Source organism: Gymnogyps californianus, chromosome 7, assembly GCF_018139145.2.
Source record: "Gymnogyps californianus isolate 813 chromosome 7, ASM1813914v2, whole genome shotgun sequence".
In the NCBI taxonomy this organism is placed as follows: domain Eukaryota; kingdom Metazoa; phylum Chordata; class Aves; order Accipitriformes; family Cathartidae; genus Gymnogyps; species Gymnogyps californianus.
This window is the reverse complement of record NC_059477.1, coordinates 28,822,636-28,844,289: the sequence shown is the minus strand read 5'-3', so window position 1 is coordinate 28,844,289 and position 21,654 is coordinate 28,822,636. Positions and strand designations below refer to the sequence as shown.

The 21,654-nt window shown below is 41.0% G+C and overlaps 1 protein-coding gene across 1 annotated transcript in view; it reads left to right on the top strand.

Moving 5' to 3' along the window:
* Positions 1–21,654, top strand: part of CNTNAP5 (contactin associated protein family member 5) — a 295,463-nt gene that overhangs the window by 257,175 nt on the left and 16,634 nt on the right. The window contains exons 18-20 of the mRNA XM_050899801.1: positions 1,927–2,166; positions 4,386–4,610; positions 20,338–20,468. Of these exons, the coding sequence (XP_050755758.1) occupies positions 1,927–2,166; positions 4,386–4,610; positions 20,338–20,468 (596 nt within the window). The remainder of the gene's footprint in view (positions 1–1,926; positions 2,167–4,385; positions 4,611–20,337; positions 20,469–21,654) is intronic.

Below are 21,654 nucleotides of genomic sequence, written 5' to 3'. Positions count from 1 at the left end.
TTCACAGGAATGTATGTGAAGATTAGCTCTAGTCAATTGAAGAAAACTGCCCAAATGCCCAAATAATAAACAGATTTGCTAATCAATACTGTGTGGATCTAGGATCATATAGATGGTCTCTGTTAAGCTCTGTAGTCTCCAGATATTAGAAGAGTGAGAAACTTACTTTGCATAGCTTTCCAAAGTGCTTTAGAGAGCAGTAAGAATATGGGTGGTGCAATAAACATGACATCTGTGGAATAGTTAGCAATAGTTTGTACTCATTCTTTAAATGTTACAGCTGGGATTTTTATGTGTGCAGAGACAAGAGGCAAGGAAACTGTCATTTATCCTTGTAATATTTGTGGTTACCTCTCACGCAAAAGAAAACAGAGTAACCAGTAACCTTAAAGGGAGAAATCACCTTCCTACTTATTTGGACATTACTGAAAATTCTGTATGGTATGTTTGGTTATGGAGCAAAATCTCCAAAGAAAAGGATTGTGTGTGCACAGTGCAGCAAATGCAGAAGGCCCGATTCTTGTGCTCAGAGGGCCTTTAAAATAAGTGAGCTAACATTTGCTCACCTGAAAAAAAAAGCTGGCTAAAGAAGAATTTAAAAATATTTGTTTCTCTGAGAAAGGCATCATAAAATTAGCATGAAATAAACCTGTCACATACTATCTGTAGTTCAATTATTCTAATTCAAATCCAGTATTTCTGCTATTAGTGTACCAGAAAGAAAAATATGCTAGAACGGTATAGCAGAACAAAAGGGTTTTGGTGAGATTGCTTTTCAGACCGTTGCTTCATTCTCTTAGTTTGCAGAAGTCTTGCTTTAGTTAAACAATTTATGAAAAAACAGATACTCTTCTGCAAGGACCTATCAAAAGATGTAATCTCTTATCTCATGCACTTTGATATAGAACCAGCTTCTACAGAAGATTAATTGGAAAGATAACTTCTTTCATACTACTTTTGCAGGAGAATCACCAATAAAGCTAGCATTTCAGAGCCTACAAATGCTGATAACTCCTGAACCAGAATTAGATTTCTTAGCAGCAATCAAAATTGCAGTATCTTCAAAAGCAAAACATTGGCAACTGCCAAACAAAGCCTACAATAAGCTAAATGATGATATTTTCACAAAGTACTCTAACAATCATCATTATCATTCTCAGAGACCACCTCTTATGGAAAAAGCATGTTCATTGTAACACTGTTAGCAATTTCACTGGGCAGATAAGAAGCTAGTTAGCTTGTAGAGACTGAACTGCCCTCTTGCGTAGATTCATACAGCTCTAGTCTTCAGGAAGAAATGCAATTATGTTTCACAATCGTAATAAATAACACAACTGTGACCTGAACTCATGTTTCTTGCCTATAACAACCATTCACATGCAACATCAAGTTGGGCAGTCATGCATAAATTCTGACTCAAGTCATTTCCCTTCAGCCAGCAGGCCTGGTGCTGAACATGATTCATCCCTGCTATCTGGACTCATCAGCATGTGTAACTCACCTGCTGTTGGGATTAGAGTGTTATTTATACTCTGTACTATAGCAACAAATAGAAAAAAAAAAAACATTTAGGTTTGGATTTCTCATGTGTTAGGTGATATGCAGACACATGATAAAGAAGCTAATCTTTTTCCCAAATGAATTTGCAGTTTAAATGCCAGACAGGGCAGTAGATAAGGCAGGAAAGAGAAGAATGGCAACAAGAAAGTGTCACATACAGCTTTTTAGTCCTTTCATAAAGATAGAGACCTTTACTTTCCAGGGCTGTCCATCTGTCATCTTTTGCCACTGTATGCATTGATATATAATAGATAATATTTTTTAAAATTCATGGATTCATATTTGTACTTCTGGATTGGACTTCAGGGCTTTGATTACTGTGCAGATTCACCAATGAATGCATGTCCTTTTTTCTCTCTTTTTCAGGGGGAACAGCTTCCAGACAAAAGGGCTTTTTGGGATGTATTCGATCTCTGCATTTAAATGGACAGAAACTTGACCTTGAAGAGAGAGCTAAAGTGACACCAGGTGTTAAACCTGGATGTCCAGGACATTGCAGCAGTTATGGTAACCTGTGCCATAACGGAGGAAAATGTGTGGAGAAGTATAATGGTTACTCCTGTGATTGTACCAACTCAGCCTATGAAGGACCTTTCTGCAAGGAAGGTAGGCAGCAAGCTTTGATCCTAAGTCCTTAGTGGTCTCTGAATTACAGCACAGTTTCACCCATGTCAGCTTGGTGTCCCCCATGTTACAAGAATACATTCTAATATCAGCTGTCCCTTCAGCATTACTGTTTATCTTAAGCAGGCTGTAACGCCTCCTTTTGTTGACTTCAGTGATGGCCTCGGAAATTAAAATGGTGTTAGTTGTACTATTAAAGTTACCAGCTATATCCCACTGTGATTCCTGTATTCGATTGCATATAACTTGGCCCAGACATTAACAAATAGGGCTGTAATTTTTTGTAACAGTTGTCTGCCCATGTCTGAATGTTTAGTTTGCTTGTTTTTAAACCTCATCCAGCTTTGTCCACCTTAACAAAATCTTGAGAGCTTTTCTTTACAGAGTTTTGGAGCAATGATGTGACAAAAAGAGGTAGTCTTTTTATGTTGTTTTGCCATTCCTGTGACAACCCATCCAAACGTTAAGAGATTTTAAAAATAAGCGTGAAGCATTCAGGAGAAAACTGGTTTGCATGGTTTGGTCTCTGGTGAATGCGTCCTCACTGAACCTTTCTGGTGGCTCGTAGGAGATGTTGCCAACACCAGAAAATGGAGCAGGACAAATAAAGAACATCTAATTTAGATAGCATGCTCTTTGGGAGAGAAAGGAACTAGCAAAACTCCTGCTCAGTAACAGCAAGGTGCAATGTGAGTGTTTCAATTTTCACAGCTGCCCCTCACCTCACAAACGCGACAGGTTTACTAAGCCTGAATTGGCTTAGGTGTACTGCAGTCCACAGAACTATGCTCACTCACATGAGCTGAGCATTTGGCACCAATGCCATGAGAGGCATGTCAAATAACCACATAGTGTCTTATTAGGAGATGCTGCTCTATTGGAGAAAATACTTGCAGTCAATCTGTAGGTGAAGATATCACCATCTTGACTTTACAGTGCCTGTCAGGTTCCGGTTTAGATTTTGGAACTGGGGAAAGTTCATGCTGATCCCAAGAGTGAGATTAAGATGCAAACGAGGTCAAATGCCGCCAATCAGGCTGTTTTTATTGAACAAGCACGGAGAAACAGAGCGATAGGAGAGGCAGGAAGTGACAGGAGGAAACTAAGCAAGCGTTCAGGCAGATAAGCAAAGGATAGTCACCACCATGGATCCAGCAACATCCCATGGGTCCTCAGTCTTCAGTTTCTCAGTCGTGGGCGCACACATACACACTGGCTCTTTGCAATTGTGCCTTTTATAGTCCAGTCGGTGCCCCTCCCCCCCAGGCACACCTCTTGAAGACTTATATGGGTTCGTTCTAGACAGTTCTCAACATATATGGTAGTGTTCCAGATGGTTCTTTACCTACTGAGCATGTGTGGCTTATTGGGGTGGTAGTCTTGGGGACTTTCTAGGAGCTGCAAGCCCCTTCCTCAAATAAACTTCGTGTGACCCCTGGCCACGTTGCCATGCAGGGCCTGCCAAAGCACCGGGCTGCGCACCCTCCGGCAGGGCGCCTGCGTCCATGCCCCCCGACTCCTCGCTGAAATCCCCAGTTGCTATGCCGACCGCACCTTGGTTTGCTACAATGTTTGAGACATTGGCAGGCCTTCGCTCTTTTCAGTCGCTTACATTAGAAAAAAATGCCGTTCTCACATCTGTGTATTCCATGGCCAGACTATGTTGTGTTTTTTGAAAACACAAGCATGAGTTCTCGGGATGTGAGCACGCACAGGTACATGTTTCTCTTCTTTTGGAGCTACCAAAGACAGCTTCCCTTACTGACTGTCTTTGGGTCAATGTGTTGCTTTAATAATTACTTTGTTTAAAAAGGAGACTGGAAAGGACAAATATATTGTCTTTACTGTGGGGGGAAGACAGAGAATATTGCCTTACATGTCAGCTGTCAGAAGATGGTGAACCGAGCATTTATTTGGCTGACAGACATTTTGGCCTGTTCCATCTTGTGGAGCTCTGATTCCAGCACTAAAATAGTTGAATTTAGAGGCCTGTCTCCATACAGTGTCCTTCTCTGTGCCAGACAAACAGACTGTAAGGAAGGACACACTGCTCGTCCAAATTAAGGAACAGTGATGTCAGCTGGGCCAGGGGCATTTTGCAGTGTTCTGCTTCTGAGGCAGTCAGCTCATGTCCATGCCTGTCTGGGAGATCTGAAAATGCAGTCGCTGAAATTATTCCCTTGGTTTATATATGCTTTCAGAGGTTTCTGCATTATTTGAAGCCGGCACTTCCATTACCTATATTTTCCAAGAACCTTATCCTGTCACAAAAAATGCAAGCACCTCAAGCTCTGCCATTTATGCGGATGCTGTCATGTCCAAGGAAAATATTGCATTTAGCTTTCTCACAGTACATACTCCAAGCCTTCTGCTGTACATCAACACCTACTTTCATGAATATTTGGCTGTGATTCTCTCCAAGAATGGTAAGTACTCTTGATTTGCTACCGAAGAGAGACCAATATAACTGTGTTAAGTTTTTTGTGAGAATAGTATAGCATTCTACACTGATTTAAGTTCATTTCTGTGTCTGCAACTTTATCAACTTCGTGGTATTTAGTTCATGCAAATGGACATCACTCTTGTTTATGTCCCTTTTATTTGGTGTTCAGTGCTACACTTGCCTATTCAGTCTTTGAATAATCATGTTGTTGGGGCCTAAAATGTGCTTTGACTTTCATTTGGCAAGACTGTACAATAGCAATTCCTTGCTATTTATTCCACGCTGAGATCCATTAGGCCTCAAAGATAAGGGAATGAGAAATACCATGAATGTACAAGAACACTTGGTGCAGAAATATATTATCATTTTATCTTTCGCATTCTGTCTTGGCACATGTATTGCTCTTCATTGGGTTGTTTCAATGGATTACAGCCAGTATGTCTGAATACTAAAGCCAGAAAATGTCCAGGTTTTCTAGGTTCACTGACCAAAACATGAGGTGTAAGTCCATTTTCTATTAAAAGGTACATGGTGTGGGGACTTTTTGAAAACATGTAAAGATTTTAGGGGCATAGGCCCTATGTCTTCTCAGTAAGACTCTGGCTCCTGCGTCCTTGCAGTGCTTTCAGAAAACTCACTCCAGACAAACATCATCCTAGACAAATGGGGATGTTTGAATTATTCAAGAGTTATCAGGCACTGGAGCACTGGAATTGAGGAGTAAGCGTATTGGTGAGTCACTAGTCTGTGGCAGAACAACAGAAAGTTAATGCTATGTGGTTGAGTGTGTACATTTGACCGAATGCCCCAGACCACTCTGAAGCCTTGCAAATTCCAAAGTAGCTAAGTATTCAAGTACTGTCAAATGAAACTATAAGGGAAAAAAAAAAAGATTTTATTCACTATATGGGCTTTGCAGTAGTTTATCTCCTGGTTATGTCATGCAGCTAGCATTCGGGCTGGCATGGGATGAGTGTCCAAATCCCTGGGAGGGGCGGCTGGGACAGTATCAGCCTGGACCCATGTCCCCTAAGTGAAGTCACAGCAGGGCAATGGGACTACTGAGGAAACCGTCTCTCCTCTCTCCTCTCCCATCCAGTCCCAGATTTCCATCTCTGATTTGCTCTTGGAGGCAAGTGTTTACGATTTTCAGATATATGAATATTCCAGTGCGTAGCTCCAGGGTGGCAGAGGTTAGTCCCTGCTGAGGTGAAATCTTGGAATCTGCTTCTTAGTTACACTCAGGTCTCTTGATGCCACTCAGGCAATCGAAAATAACCCTAAAGTGAACGAAAATGTGATATCCATTTAAATCACCTTTACTGCTGCCAGTGTAGTGTAAAATGACCTTAGAAACATGAGTCAATTGACTTTTATTGATGAAATACAACCATAAGCAAGCTGTAATTGTGAAGTTCTGGAAGGGGGGACTCTAATGGTGGTTGGGGACGGGGTTGGGATCAGGACACCAACATCTCTTGTAGCAGCTCAGCAGGAGCAGAGATAAGCCTTGCATTTTGGCAGCTGCACCATCTGCAGATCTCCACTTTGGTTCAGATGGAGATAGGGACTCTCAGTACTTCTGGAAATTAGGTGGAGCAGCTCTCAGCACACTCAGGCAATTTAAACAATGGTGCTTTTCTCAGATCTGTACTTCTATTTACTCACTTTGTAAAATGATAACAGTAGTTTAAAAGTAGATGAAAGTTTAAAAGTAGATAAAAGATAACAGTAGTTTAGAGGGTTGGTGAGATGTCAGGCTCCAAAACTCTGGACTATAAAATGTAGCCCTATATGCAAAGAATTATTAAGATAACTAGCTGACCTTGGTTAACTCCTGAAGGTCTCTTTCAGGGTTACTCTGTGCATGCTTCTGTGTCATTCTTTCAAGACAGTCATTTCAGTCATGTATATTCTCTGCCTTTTGTCCCAAATGTAATCATTTTTTAAATCTCATATCCTCTTATTTTTTAGTCTTGCTGGAATTGAAATTATTCCAATGAAAATAATGTTCAGATATGTTACTCTTTCTTCCTCCAAGAGGTTTATGCTTGCCATAAAGTTACTGGACTATGAATAACAATGTCCTTTGTAGCATTAAAAGTGAGCGCGATTCCTTCTCTCTTATTGGCTCATTTTCAAGGAATCTTGCTGAGTCTGACAGTGTATAGTAGGACCGAAGCAGGTCCCTGCTGGATAACTGATTGGTTAAATAAAGGTTAGGCTCCTGGTGAAATGGGAATGGGCATTCTCACTTAAGAGGTGAGCAGTAATATTCTTTGCCGTAATCTCAAGACCCTTTCCACTTGTTAAGAAACTATGTTGGAACAGTCCATGTATGCTTTAATACTTCACCTTTTGTAAGTATTTTTCAAGCTACTACTCATGTATCCTGTTATTCCTCTTTTCTATTATCCACAAAATAACTAGGCAAATTATTAGTTAATAAAAGTGACAATGAGAAGAATGTTTCTGGTAATTCAGGCTTCCCGTGTTAAATATTTAACGTAAAAGAAGTGAAAGTGTCTGCAAGGCTTATTCATAGTTAGACTATATGAAACGGGGCTTATGTGAAAGTGAAGTTGTATGGGCCGCTATGGTCTAATCCAGTCAGGTATGAAATGTTTCCTGTAAAATCAATTGGTTTCAGTAAAATTAATAAATAATCACATTTAACCCCAACACACTTTGCACTGTCAGTCTGTAAAGGTCATATCATTAGAAGATACAGTACATATTGATTGAGACACTAGAATTGTGGTAGTAGAATGATTAATTTAGAGTTACCCAACAGGCCAGTGTCAGGTCTGGGAAAGGAAATAAAATCTCCTCATGCCCACTCATGACTTCACCCACCCAGATCAATGCTACCCACACAGAAAGCCCTTCCAGTGCTTGAAGCCTTAGAGGGCAGGTGGTTCATGATGGAGGTAAAGTTATGATAGATTTTGGGTACCACCATATGTCAATGTAAAAGCCACAATTCTAGACCTATACAGATGACCTCCTTCTATAAAATGAGATGCTCAGTAGTGCCTAGCAGCTAATATATCTAGACACAGTTCCCACCCAAAGAACTTACCTGTATCACAAGGTTGTGTCCTGGTTTCGGCTGGGATAGAGTTAATTTTCTTCTTAGTAGCTGGTACAGTGCTATGTTTTGGATCTAGTGTGAGAATAATGTTGATAACACGCTGATGTTTTAGTTGTTGCTAAGTAGCGCTTATCTAAAGCCAAGGACTTTCCAGTTTCCCATGCTCTGCCAGCAAGCAGGTGTGCAAGAAGCTGGGAGGGAGCATGGCCGGGGCAGCTGACCCGAACTAGCCAAAGGGGTATTCCATACCATAGAACGTCATGCCCAGTATATAAACTGGGGGGAGTTGGTTGGGAGGCGCGAATCACTGCTCAGGCATCGGTCAGCAGGTGGTGAGCAATTGCATTGTGCATCCCTTGTCTTTTCTTGGTTTTGGGTTTTTTTTTGTTATATTCCTTTTCATTACAATTATTATTATTATATTATTATTATTATTATGAATTAGTAGTGTATTTTATTTTACTTTAGTTGTAAAACTGTTCTTATCTCAACCCACGAGTTTTACTTTTTTTCCTCCTCCCCACCCCACTGGGAGAGGGGAGGGGGAAGCGGCTGGGTGGTGCTTAGTTGCTGGCTGGGGTTAAACCACGACAGCTTGTTCTTACATCTGATCAATTGGCTCATGTCCTGGCAGCTTACGGGTAAGTTTTCAAAAGCTGATGTTTTTAAAGATGACTTAGGGATTCTTTCTGCCATTAGTTAATACTTACGCTTCTAAATCATACATGTGCCTTTGAAAATTGTATGCAATAACTTAGCATTGTCCTCTCTTCCCCAATCTTACATATTGTACCCATGGATTTTTAAATTGCACATATATATAGATACGTATGTATTGTATATAGATGGGTGTGTATACATGTATATGGATGGGTATGTATGTAAAGTTCACATAGTCCTGTTGATCCCACATCCAAAAGATTAGCAGTACAGTAATAATTGGTCGTGCATTTTTAATATCAGTGCTGTAGAAATTTCAAATTATAGTGCCCATTACTAAGCTACAGAAAATGGGTAAACATCTCTAATTAGCCTTTTCAGTGTGTCAGTCCACAGAAGTTATTCAAATCATGGGAAGCTACTGCCAAGAAAAAAAATAGTTTTTTCTTTCCCAGGCTAAATTTTCACTGTACATTTTTGCATTTACATGATTTCACCACGTTACCTGTACCTTAGTACTATTATCTTTACCTTTATCCCTAAGGACAGTAATTGATGGGGGAGAAAAATGTTAAGAAAGAAACTGTTAGTCCTTCTCATTTCTCCATTCTTCCTTCCCCTCTGCAAGTAATCAAATGTGATATGAATATGATGAAGTATATTGTCTAGAAAATGTTTTCCCAAGTCTTTGATTCTCAGTGTTCTTGGCTTTCTCCATGGAAACAATATGATTCCTAATCTAGAAAAACAGCAGATAGCCAGCATCAAAGAAAAGAGATAGAATCTCAAACTATCCTAGAGTGATTGAAGATTTATCTGTATTTATTATCTGATCTCATAAGAAACTAAACAATTTGAGTCCTTTTTTTTTCTTTGTTTCTATCCAGTACCTATTGCCATCACAGTGAGCTCTGTTCTCCATTTCTTTTGGAAAGCAAGACTCTGAAATTGCATAGGAAAGATTAAAAACAAGGAAAAAGGCACAGTTAAAAACAAAAGTACAAATGAAAACAGTTTGAGTAATTCTTCTGTTAGGTCTCTGATACTCAGAATATAGTAGCAGGACCTAGATCAACTCCACTGTCCTGTCCTATAAGGTCTTGAAATCAGCTGATATTTGAAGTAAATAGGAAAAGAAAACCTGTAATAGAGGTGAGCTGAATTGACAGTCTGCAAAAAAGAAGCAAATGTCATCAGTGAGAAGCTACTTATTTTTTCTTTTTAATAAACTAGAAATCTACTATAATCTCCTCCTGTCTCTAAGTCAGACGCAGCCTTTCTGTTGAAGGCATGTAAATTTTCCGTATTGTTTTTGCCTTGCAAGTCTGTTGAGCTGCATCTCCAACAACTTTTCTCAAGCGAAAACAAAGCTTTTGTCATTCAGTGGTAAAGAAAGGCAAAAAATCTAGTTCAGTCTTTGAGGCAAAGAATCTTTTGATTCTGTTCACGCTGTGCACTCTGGAGTTCAATGGGGCAAAGCTAAAATAATTAGGGAAAATAGGACTTACTGAAACACTGGGGTGGGTTTTGGGGGTGATTTTGCTGGTTCTTTTGCTTTACCACCTTGCGGGTTTTAGTTTTGGGACGTGGGTACCACAGGACATAACTAACTGCTGCAGAAAGACCCTCTAGGCTATGCTATTGCTAGTGCAATTGTCTTATCTTTTGAGAACACCTTCTGCCTTACAGAGTTTCAACACCCATTGAACAACCTGCACAATTTATGTGACTGAAGTGGAAAATGGTGCCAAGGTTCAGGTATAGTTATTTTTAGCAGATCAGGAGGAGGAAAGTGAGTCGTGTTGGAAAGTGTGGGAGACAGCTTTGTTGAGGAGACCAGTTTTCAAGCAACTGTCTGCGAGTGACTAAGAATTATTCCCAGTCTAGCTCTGGTTCACAGCCATTAAATGTATCTTCTAAATATAATTTCAAGCAATTGTTGTAGTTGGCCCTGAAATCTTATGTTATTTACTGAGTGAGGGGCCAGTGAGAGTCTGATTGGGAATGGTGAATGTAAAAAACATTTTCCCCAGTTGCCTGTAAGTGGGAGGCTGGCTGTGGCACCATGAGTAGAAAGGGTTGGGGTGGCAGGAGATCTCCCAATCAGTTTCTTTATGTAAATAGAGAAACTCCTGTGGTTAGAAACATCTCTGGTCCCTTGGATGATTCCCTGCTGTAAGCACACTTCACAGAAAATAGGAATGCTGATTAGAGTTTTCAGTTCAAATTCAGCACTAAAAAGTCTTTGAGGGAAGAGGTGGACTTAGTGCCCAAAACCAATTTTTTTTGTTTGTTTTAGCATATGGCACTCCAAATCTCTTAAGTGTGCAAAACTAACTTGAAAGGAGAAGCAGCCACAACATTCAGCCAAGGTCTCTGGCAGATTTCTTTATCTGCTTTCCAAGAGGAGAGAACTGAAAAATCTGTCTCATTAGCTGAATTCATGGACATGTTTGCACTCATGAAGATCATTTTGCCGTACTGAAGGGTCAAGAGATGATCTGGAGACCCACAAGGGAAAAACAAGGGAACTGTAATTGGATTACATTGAGCAGGAAACGCTGAGCATGCAGTTAATAATTGATCTGTGCTCTGCATGTGTACAGACTTGACTTTGAACTTACTGGTATCTGGCATAAAACCCCAGACCACTGGCTGCAGATGATCAACTAGGAAGAAAACATACATTCCCATTTGCTTAGAGGAGGTGTTTATCTCCGAGAAGACTTAAGTTTCTAGCTTGCATTTTGCAGTTGAAAAGTCATCTTTCTTGTTGGATTTCTGTAGAGCTGTCCTGAAAGGGGTGGGGAGGAAGGACTGAGGGTCACAAGCTCCTGTGTTTAAATGGATGCTGCAGATATATATATGCTCTTCAATAATTCTGAAATTAGGGTCTTTTCAGAACCCATTTTACCAAAACCTTTAGCCCTGAGGATCGATAGTAGTCATTTTTCAGTTATTCTTAAGTTGTGAATTATCTGCGTTGTGGACATAGAAAGCTGTGTAGCGAGAGCTGTAGTCCAGGAGAACCACTGGCTCAAGTGCTGCCTTGGAGCAGCGTAGCTATTTCCACACAACGTAGAGCCCAAGATAATAATACTTGGAAGAGCCAGCCTGGGTCTAAGCAAACCTCCTTCTCTATCTTGCTTCTAGTGTCCCTATGAGCATGTTGATTTTTCCTGTAACATATCAGTTATGCTGGTTGGATAATGAAAAGGTGACTTTGTCCTTCTTGCCTGATGAAATTGGGTGTTTATGCCTTAGTCTTTACGAGTGAGACTGGCCTTCAGGAATCCCAGGTTGAGACCAGGGGAAAGGTCTGGAGCAAGGAAGGTGTACACTTGGTGGAAGAGGATCAGATCAGGGAATGCTTAAGCAAACTGGGCATACATAAATCCATAGGCCCCGGTAGGATGCACCCACAAGCACTGAGAGAGCTGGCAGATGTCATTGCAAGGCCACTGAAGAGGCAGTGGGCACAAACTGAAACACATGAGGTTTCATCTGAACATCAGGAAACTTTTTTACTGTGAGGGTGACTGAGCACTGACACATCTTGCCTAGAGAATTGTGGAGTCTCCATCTTTGGAGATATTCAAAAGCCATCTGGACATGGCCCTGGGCAACCAGTTCTAAGTGTCCCTGCTTGAGCAGGGGGGTTGGACAACATGACCTCCAGAGGTCCCTTCCAACCTCAACCATTCTATGATTCTGTGAAAGATTGCAGAAGTATGCATTTGAAGGTAAAGTAGTGAAAGTATATGTGTATAAGCATGTATTTTGCTACAGAAAAGTCATCACAATGCTAGGATTGTTAACTAAGTAAATGTTTCATCCTTCCTCTGATTTTCTCCATTAGATGAGTTAAGAACACGAGTCAGTTCTCTGTGTGTCAATGGTTGTGGCTTGCTGTGAAACTCAAATATTTCCCTTGAGAGTTTGCTATAATCAGGAGAAGGTCACTGATTAAAAGATCCAACTTCTCCAGTCACAGAGGCTGGCATAACCTATGGAATAGGCAGTGCTTAGATGGACTTACTGGTCACAGGAGCAGAACATTTCCCAGAGGTTCGTGACCAGCCAGGCAGTGTCTATAGAGCTCAACACAAACAAGGATCGTTAACCTCAGAAAGCCATTAATCCACAAAGTCCTGTGCTGTCTTTATATGAGTTAAGAATGAAAAGGAGGTTTGAGAAGAGAGGCATACGATTATTTTTCTCTAGTTTTATTTAAAAGATTATTGCTTGCTCTCCTGCTCCACAGACATCATGTAGTGCTCAAATTGATTGTTTCTTTTTTTCTGTTCAGACCATCTTTTTCCATGTTCTCACTGCTGAACATTATGGTTATTTGTTAGGTCAGCGTGAAACAAGTCCTTGCTTGAACAGGTATCTGTACTGCCAAGACTGAAACAGGAGTGGTTGAAAGATATTAGGAAAAGAAAGGAAACTATTAGCCAGGATCTCAGTGAGGGCAGGTTGGTATGAATTCTTCAGGGTATCACAACAGAGGATCTCAGTCTGTTTTGCCTGCGAGCTGTTCGCACAGAGTTAGTGATGATGCATAATTTGCAAAGCCAGGTTGAACTTTTGGAATAAAATTCATAAGATGATACTTCTTATTTCATTCACTGGGTAAAGAATAAGAGATCTTCCTGCCAGCCTGGCTGCTATGCTAGTCTTAAATGAAAAGTACAGTGTGAGGTGAAAGCCTGGCAAGATTCTTCTTCATACAAAGCTGAGTAAACCATAGGACCTGCTGAATGGCTGACCATGAGAAGACTAATGGCATCTAGTGTGTGTTTAAAAACAGGAGGAGAGATCTGAGCATCAGATCCAATAGTATCATAGAAATAGCTTTTGTTAATGAAGGGTCTTAAAGTGACTTTTAAAATTCCAAAGAATGTGTATAAAAGGTATAGGTTAAAATTTACCACAATAAATCTCACCATCAGAAAGTAGGTAATTTCAGGGAGATTTAACTGCATCTGATGCCCTCAGCTTTCCTTCATCTTTACATTCAGTTACCTTCAGGGAAAAAAGATAGTTAACATGGCATCACTTTGTAAAAGGAACAGCAACCAGTTCCTTCAGCAAAAAAAAGGATCTAGGAATGGAGAGATACTGATAATGACTAATAGCATTTTTTTTAAATTGCTGCCCACCCAGAGGTTTCATGTCATTTTCCAAAGGATGTTAACATTCATCTGTTTCACCAATGGATAAACTGTGACACAAAGAACAAAGACGATTTGTCAGCAGTCATCAAACTGGTAGATCCCAAATTGTGGCAGTGCTCTGTCTATCACCTCCAGGGTACATAAATACACCACTGTGTATGCTTACCCATGAACTAAACTGGAGAGACAGTGTTTAGTATTATCCCACATCCATGGGTTAGCCCTGTTCCCATTTTAGGCCCAGCCACATCGGCATGGACATGGGCTGTTTTGTTTAGACGAGTGTTCCCCTTAAAATCACTGGAGGAAGCTCTGTGTTTAAGCCACTCAGTATGTGCATGATGAGTTCTATGACTGTGGTCCTCTGGGTCATCTTTTAGGCTCACAATATTTTCTAGCTTTGGAGCAAGACACATCTGCCAGTTCCTTTTTAATTGCTGGTCAGCCTGTGTTAAGACAACTGGCGGCTGGTGGGAATGAGATGTCTACGAAGGTTAAACACATTTGTCAGTCACGTAAGGGAACTAGCTACATTTGTTGATGTTTAAGTGACATTCTCAATCTGGCTCCAGCTGCCCAGCAGGATTGCAAAGTGAACTGAGGTCGTGGGCCTCCAGATAGGCTCCTTTAGGGGCTTTTGGGGGTGTGTTTTTTTCTAAGTTGAAGAAATGCAATGTGAAAGTGGTTTTTTTAATATAGGATGGCCTGAATATGATCCTTAAGTCCTGAATGTCTCAAGCATTGAGTGGGAGGCATTCAAATAAGCACCTATTTTTTTCACTGCCATGAGAGATTACAAAAATTTGAGGGGTGGATTTTTTTTTAAACCCTATGAAACAGTGTCATCTAAGCAAATGCAATAGCTGAGTAATCATATCAGCAAACTTGTTTAAGTTTCGCCTCTTTGTTTTGTCCATGCAAAACAAATAGCAAGAGTCACCTCCTAAAAATGTGCAAGTACTGTCTGAGTTAAATGCCATTGGATGCTGAAGAGATGGGCCCTGTTCTTTCAGATCACCAGCGGCACTTCCACTGAAGAGTAAATTTACGGAGTAAATATCCCTGGGGAGAAGCTGCTAATTAAGGAGCTGGTTTCTTAGCCAGCTGCTCCTAACTGAGAAAACAGTGGTTCATTTTTAAATACCTACACTATGAAGAGGGACACTGTCACGCTGAAGCTGTGCAAGTCGCCAGAGAGATATTTTGTGGTAGAGGCGACTGAAAACTGTCATGCGCTGTTCTGCAATCGGGAATGAACAAACATTTCCACCTTACAAGCTGCAAATGGCTTTCTGGGCTAAATACTTTAATTTTTTTTTTTTTTCATAATAGCAACATCAATAGTCTCACTAATATGTTCCACCCTTTGTTTAATTGGTGCCTTCCTTAATTATTTTCTCTTTTAGCTATAGCTCAGGTGAGTGCAGAGGGTGAGTGCTGAGGGTGGATGCAGTGGTGTAGTTAACATCTTACAGTCTGACGAGGGTGACTGCTGGTTTGAGACAGCTGTAAGAGGTTCAGTTGGTCCTAAACTCCTTTGTTTCTGGGTGCCTCTGAGGCAATGGGACATGCAGGGGTAGTCCAAGGCCCTTTTCCTAATGCAGTGTTTCATTATTTTATACATACACATTTCTCCCAAATCAGAGTTGTCAGCTGCCCTGATTTAAATGATTTTTCCTGAGGTTACGTGATGGTGATAAAATCGTACGTTTTACGTGTGCCACCCACATGCACTCCCTGAACTAACCTCAGCTTCTCCAAGCGGTGCAAGATATCTTGCCAGCTGCTCCAGCCAGTTTAAGTCGTTAAAAAGTGCTATTGAAGTTGGCAGCGATGTTGGGTTCAATCTGGGCTCATTTAAAACCAGTTTCTATAAATGAAGGTCCTGCAGAGAAGTCTCAGACTCCAAGGGCATGTCATTGCCTTCCTTGCTGTTTGGAAGCAATTGGTTCTTCAAGACTAAATGACCCAAGACCTGTGGTTATGGTGACACGTGTGACAAGGACCTTGCTTATGGATTTATAGACCAAATTCCTGGTATCCATTTTTTTGTTTTCTGCAGAGCTGCTTTAACCTTTTTGCCAAATATCTACCACTGGGTGAGATCTTTCAAGCCAGGAAGTCTTTTCCTGAGCTAGAACACTCTCTGTAACATTTTCCCATGCTCTCTTTTCCAGCTGTCGATTTAAAAATTACTATTTGATTTTCAACATAAGCTTTGGCAGTCCAGAATGAATGTAAAGTTAGTGGGCATAGGCCACAAAGCCACCAGATGTTTCTGACATTCCACTCAGGCACTGCTGTAGACACAGGCAAAAGAAAGACAACTCACCTGTTGACATGTTCAATCAGAAAAGGTCTTGGACGTAGAATGTGTAACATCATGGCCAAGGTATTTCTTCACACTGTGTAGTTTGGGAATATTTTTTTCTTCTTCAGGCTGAACACTTTGAAATCTCTAACCAGTTTAATGTCCTTATTACCACTAGACTTAAGAGCTGCTACTACATCTTTCTTGTCCTCGGCAAAAAGATAGAAGCAGTTTGAAGGCACGATGCTATTCCTGTAGCTGCCTGGAGGTTGGTTACGCTGACACTGATCATTAGTGTACTGCTAGCAAGTACTAACCCTGGCCTCCATCACCACTGAAAGAGTGTCCTGGGAGCGTTTTGTTTCAGAAAAGTCATCCCCAACCTAGTTACCAGCATGGGATGGCATAAATACTGCCCTTTGGTCTCTATTTCCCAAAACTTCACTCTGCACAAGGGGACCCTCAGGAATCCTGTTAAAATGGCTCTGTAGCTGTTTGATATCAGCAGAGAGATGTCATTCAGCCCTACAGTGATGGATTATACTACTGCAGATTACAGATTGAAGACCACAGAGTTGCGTAGGAAGCCAGCTTTGATACAGGTAGTGGTCTCATCACAGTAGCATGGCGGCCCATGTGGACTCATTTCCTCCAGAAGTGGCAAAAAGAGGCCACGCTGTGCTCTGGTACACTGTGGCTAAACTATGTCTGCTCCCCTCTTGGGCTGTTCCAGAGCTGGCACAGCATATCTCCATGCTGATCTGCAGTCTGCAGAATTTGAAGCTGAAAGGGATGACTATAATGATCAAGTGTGAATCTGCTCTTACCTAACGCTGCTGGGGTAATATGCCCAGTAAAATTTTCCAGCCCAAGGCCAAAAACATGATACCTCTCTCTTTCCTTCCCTCCCTCTTTTACGGACTTAATAGAAATTGCCTCCAGCAATTCCACATATATTAGAGAAGGAAGAAAACACAACAGGCAGTGCATTGCTTGAGCATTATGGCACTCCAGGTGTGCATGCTCAGACACGGGGAGCTGAAAAGAGGATGACAGGCATGACTGCAACAAGACTGCCAGAAATTACACTGCTCATGATTAGTGTGAATCCCTATTGTGAGGCAAAAATGATGCAAAATAGAGAGAGAATAGAGAATAGGGAGAATAGAGCTGGTTTATGCACAGATTTTTGTTTGCAGTTAGTGACACTGGGCTGATGTGATGGAGAAAGTCAGCGGACCAGATAATCAAAATTCAGAGGACAAAAAAAAATTCTTAATCCTAATTAATAATCCATTTATTTTGCCTGTCAAGTAGCAAAATGGCAATGTAATCTGCCAGACAAATTATTCTCTACTCTGAACAGAAGTTTTGGTACTGAATGCAAGCCAAAATGAGCTCTCAGCTACACTGGTGTAAATTCCAAAACACCTCTGGAGATATGAGCCCATGTACTTCTGGTTTCTATTAATGCAAATTTGACCCCAGGCAAAATGCCAACTTGAATTCAATGGTTTTGAAGAGCAGCCATCCAAAAAAAGTTGCCATTGGAATTCAAAGCAATTTGATAAAATAAGATGCTATTCACTGATCTCTTTAAATGATTTAAGGTAAAATTGTACCACTATAGAAAGTAAGATCTGTTCTTAATGGATGTCAAGAACCGCCTCCATTGTCTCCCAACAAATGGAACAGATGGTTTCTGGTTTAAAAATCAGTGCTTCTCTGGTGAAATCAATGGGTAAATCCCTGTTTCAAGCAGCTGAGAGCCTAGACAGATTGCATATCTTTCTGGCTGTCTTTGAACACAAATATGCTGGTTGCTATGTTGATCACCTGGATATAGTAGTACCATTTATATTTTAAATACTGGTGTGTTCGTAGCATTTGAAAAGAGCAGAGAAGTTTTTTCACATCTACAAACTAAGCAACTTGTACAAGGTCACAGACGAAATCTAGGCCCTGTTCCATTTTTCGCATTACGCCCCTTCCAAAGGCTCCAGGTAAGAGGCAGCCTATAAAGTACTTCTGCTGGGACGTGATTTTTAGGTTGGATCAATCTGTTACACTATCACATCTTAGTTTCAGCTTATTCTGTGTGGTCATCTCAGCTGCGGTGTGCAGGGTCAGGCAACCTTCCCATTTTTTATCGACTCCCACTGCCCTAACGAGCAAGTCTGAAGAAGGTCCCTTAAGTTCCTTGCACTTGGGCTGCTTTCCTCATGTCTTTCTAGAGTAAAGTGATTGTAAGATGTTTACACTGTTATTCCCTGTTGATGCGTCTTTCATTCAGTACCAGAAAATGGGACTGTGATTTAAGTTTGGACCTTTAAGTGTGACATTAATGGTGATAGACAGTAGCTCCTTGTCCTGGCTATGCAATGAGCGGATGGGAGCTTTGCAGTGTGATTTGGGGCAGCTGAATCAGGGCCTACAATATCACACTGAATAATTTAGCTGTTGTTACTGACCTTGATCTCTTCACAAATTCCCCTCTAACATCCATGACTATGTGTCAGAAAGTAAATGCCTTTTATCTCCTTTTTATTTTCACTTTTAAAGCTCACCTGATCTAGCAGCCCTCTCAATCAGCTAAAAAGCCTTCATCCTAGTTGTTCATTCTCATTTTCCCTCTCATTTTTCGAAGCTTTGTTTCTATCCTCCAAAGCTGAGAGAGCAGCAGTGCTCATCTGGGGTATACTGAATGTTACAAAAAGTGCAGCTCTTAGGAGCCTGAGCAGCCCAACATCCTGGTGAGGGAAAAGGAGGAGAGATGATCTTAACTGGACTCTGGGTCCGGTCTGGAAGGACTACCAACTTCACTGTGAGTTGTGTAGAGGTGGCAAAATTCCCCCTCTGCAGGAAGTTTATACATTGTTTTAAGCTCTTTACAAAGTGCTTTTACAGTAGCTTGTAGGACAACAGAGATGACCTTATTGAGGGAGAACTTGGAAGGCTGAAGGGAGCAGGTATGTAGTGAAGGAGAACTGCCCCATGTCCTCTCTCACTAACTCTAGACCTGCGAGCAGTCTTGCATCATTAATACAGCTGAATATAGGAGCCAAGCAGGGCTGCTCATTCACCTCATTAAACAGCCAGGCTGCTTCTGGGGTCAGAGGTGCCTCTGAATAACATTGCAGTGCACCACGCATATGCAGCAGCTTGTGCAGGTGTACTGTGGGCTTCTCTGACATGGCGCTGCATCGCAGCGTGCACGCAAGCATTGCCTCTGCAACCACTGAAACTGGTCATAGGGCTAAAACTGTTTGTTAGTGACAAACAGTCAGTTGGTCCCCATCATTCAGCATAGGTAACGTTTGCCTTCTGCAAAATGTAGTGATACTTGGAATAGTTTGAACTTGTGCTAACAGAAGCACTGAAATGGAAGGAGATAGGAGGGTTTTTTATGATGATTTTCAGAACAGGGGATAAATGAAGGACCCTTTGCTCAGGGTTGTGGTGCTGTCAGCGTTCATTTTCTCCTTGGAGACAGTAACAAAGTAGTCCCAGAAAAGCTTTTTAACTCTATGGTACCACTGTTGTTCCATGTATTTTGGTTGCTGATGCATAAAAAGAGCTCCAAATGTTCGGAGAATTTTTTTCTCCCTGCTACTTAATTCCCAGAAAAGTAAACTTGAAAGGATTTTGTCAGAATAGGTTCTTTCCCTTTTAAATTATATATATATGTGTGTATATATATATATTTTCCTTGTAGTCATTTGTGGAAGGATTAAAATTCATATTGGATTCCTTGTTTTCTTGTGCATTTTGATTTGTTATGGTACTGTTATTTATCAGAAGTCACAATGCTTTTTTTGATACAAAGACTGAAAGAGAAGTTTGGCATTCATTTTTATATGAATTATATTTATTTCTTCAAATACGTTAGAACACCAAAGTAAAAATATTTTTTCTGTATAATAATTTACAATATATCTTTTCTTGTATTGCATATAAATTATAATGAATCTGGGCCTTTAAATGTTTGAAATTAAGTTACAGTTCTCACAGTTGTCACTGTCTTCTGCATTGTCTGTTACATCTTGATGAAAAGGAATAGTAAAATCCACCAATATTAGTTTAATAGAACAGTGCAAGACCTGCATGCCCTCTGGTGGAAGCGATCCTTAACAGACTAATGTAGATCAGCTTTTGTGGTAGTGCTAAATGTCTGTCCTGCAGACAGACACACTCCCCTTTGATATACTTAGTTACTCAATTAAGTTATGTTTCTCCATATCAGAGTTTGTTAGCTAGTAGGAAGGAACACTCTTCCAGTGCATTATTTTTTTCACAGTTTTCATTACAGTTTGAACTCTTTCATTTCTCTTCAACCTCTTTCTTGACTTTTTAACCTTGTTACTGCACTGTAATAAAAAGAAAATGAGTTATATGTTGTGTAAAGGTATTGAACAATATCTCATTATTGGCACAGGTTTTATACATAGAATTTTGCTCTTTTAAGGAAGTTTACAGGTCCGATACAAGCTGAGTAAGGATGGGCTTCTCATTTTCACCATTGACTCTGGAAATTTTGCTAACCGAGAGCTGCACCATGTGAAGATTAACAGAGAAGGCAGAGAGCTCATCATTCAGGTATGCCATGGCTTATGTTGAGTGTTAAATAATACTTTATGCCACAAACAGACTGACTGATTTCAATGCTTGATCGCCAGCAGAAGGCAAAGGTTTCACATTGATCTGGTGCAACCAAAGCTGGTCCAGCAGCAGAACAGCCCTGTAGGTTAGACCAAAGCTCCATCCAGACCCTGCTTCAAAGAGTGCCCAACCGTGGTGTTTTTCATTGAGTGATCCTTCCCTTGTCTCTGACAGTCTGTGAATTAGGAAACACCTTTGGCTAGAAGTTAATCTGGACTATTGGAGTGGTTCTGGGGCTTAGGGATGTCTGTGTGACCTGTGGTCCCAGAGGAAGTACACAGTATGGATCATTAAAAAGCTGCCAAAGGGAGAAAAACAGCTGAGGAATGAGCACCTGGGAATGTATGTGCCGCAAGAGAGAATGTGACCCTAGCTGCCTTACCCTCTCACAGAAAAGGAGAAGCTGAGGGAACGCAGGGCGCAGCCACCATGTGCATGACGATGCCCTGTCCCTTTTCTAGAAGCAAGCCACGCTGAATGTGACAACCTCATGAGAGATGAGAACCTTCCTCTGCCTTGTCCCTGCATCGCCTGTTTTTCCAAGGCAGGGAGAAGAGGACCATCTTACTGCTCCTTCTGCTTTCCTTCAGGCTAATTATAGCAGTTTATATTACAAAACAAATTGGCTAGATCTGGGCGGCAGTCATTTAACAGGGAAGGGTGGCAGAGTCTACAGAGAAGCCGTGTGTTAAGGAATAGGATGAGAAGGAGACAGAAACAGAGGGAGCGCCACAGTTTTTCTTTCCTCTACAGTTTCCATGTCTGGGTGGTTAAATGATAATGCAGTTAGCGCGCAGCTAGGGTGGGTAGGCCTGATTATCTAGGAAGGAGGCTTATGCTAAAAGCCAGGGTTTTCCTCAAGTACCAATATTCTATTGTCTGCTGCACTGTGGTTTTCTTCTATGCAGAACTAATTCTTCACAATACATTTCTAGAGAGGCCTCCTTTGAGTGTATTCTGAAGTGACTAGACATGGATTTTGGGAAGCAGGGGGATTTCAGTGTCAAACATTTTAAGCTTTTCTGCAGGGAAAGTTTCTTCAAAGCCCTTTATATGACTATTCTGGTGTACCTTTCAGCTTCTCATGCTAAAATCAAAGCACATTTACTTTGCTATCTTTAGA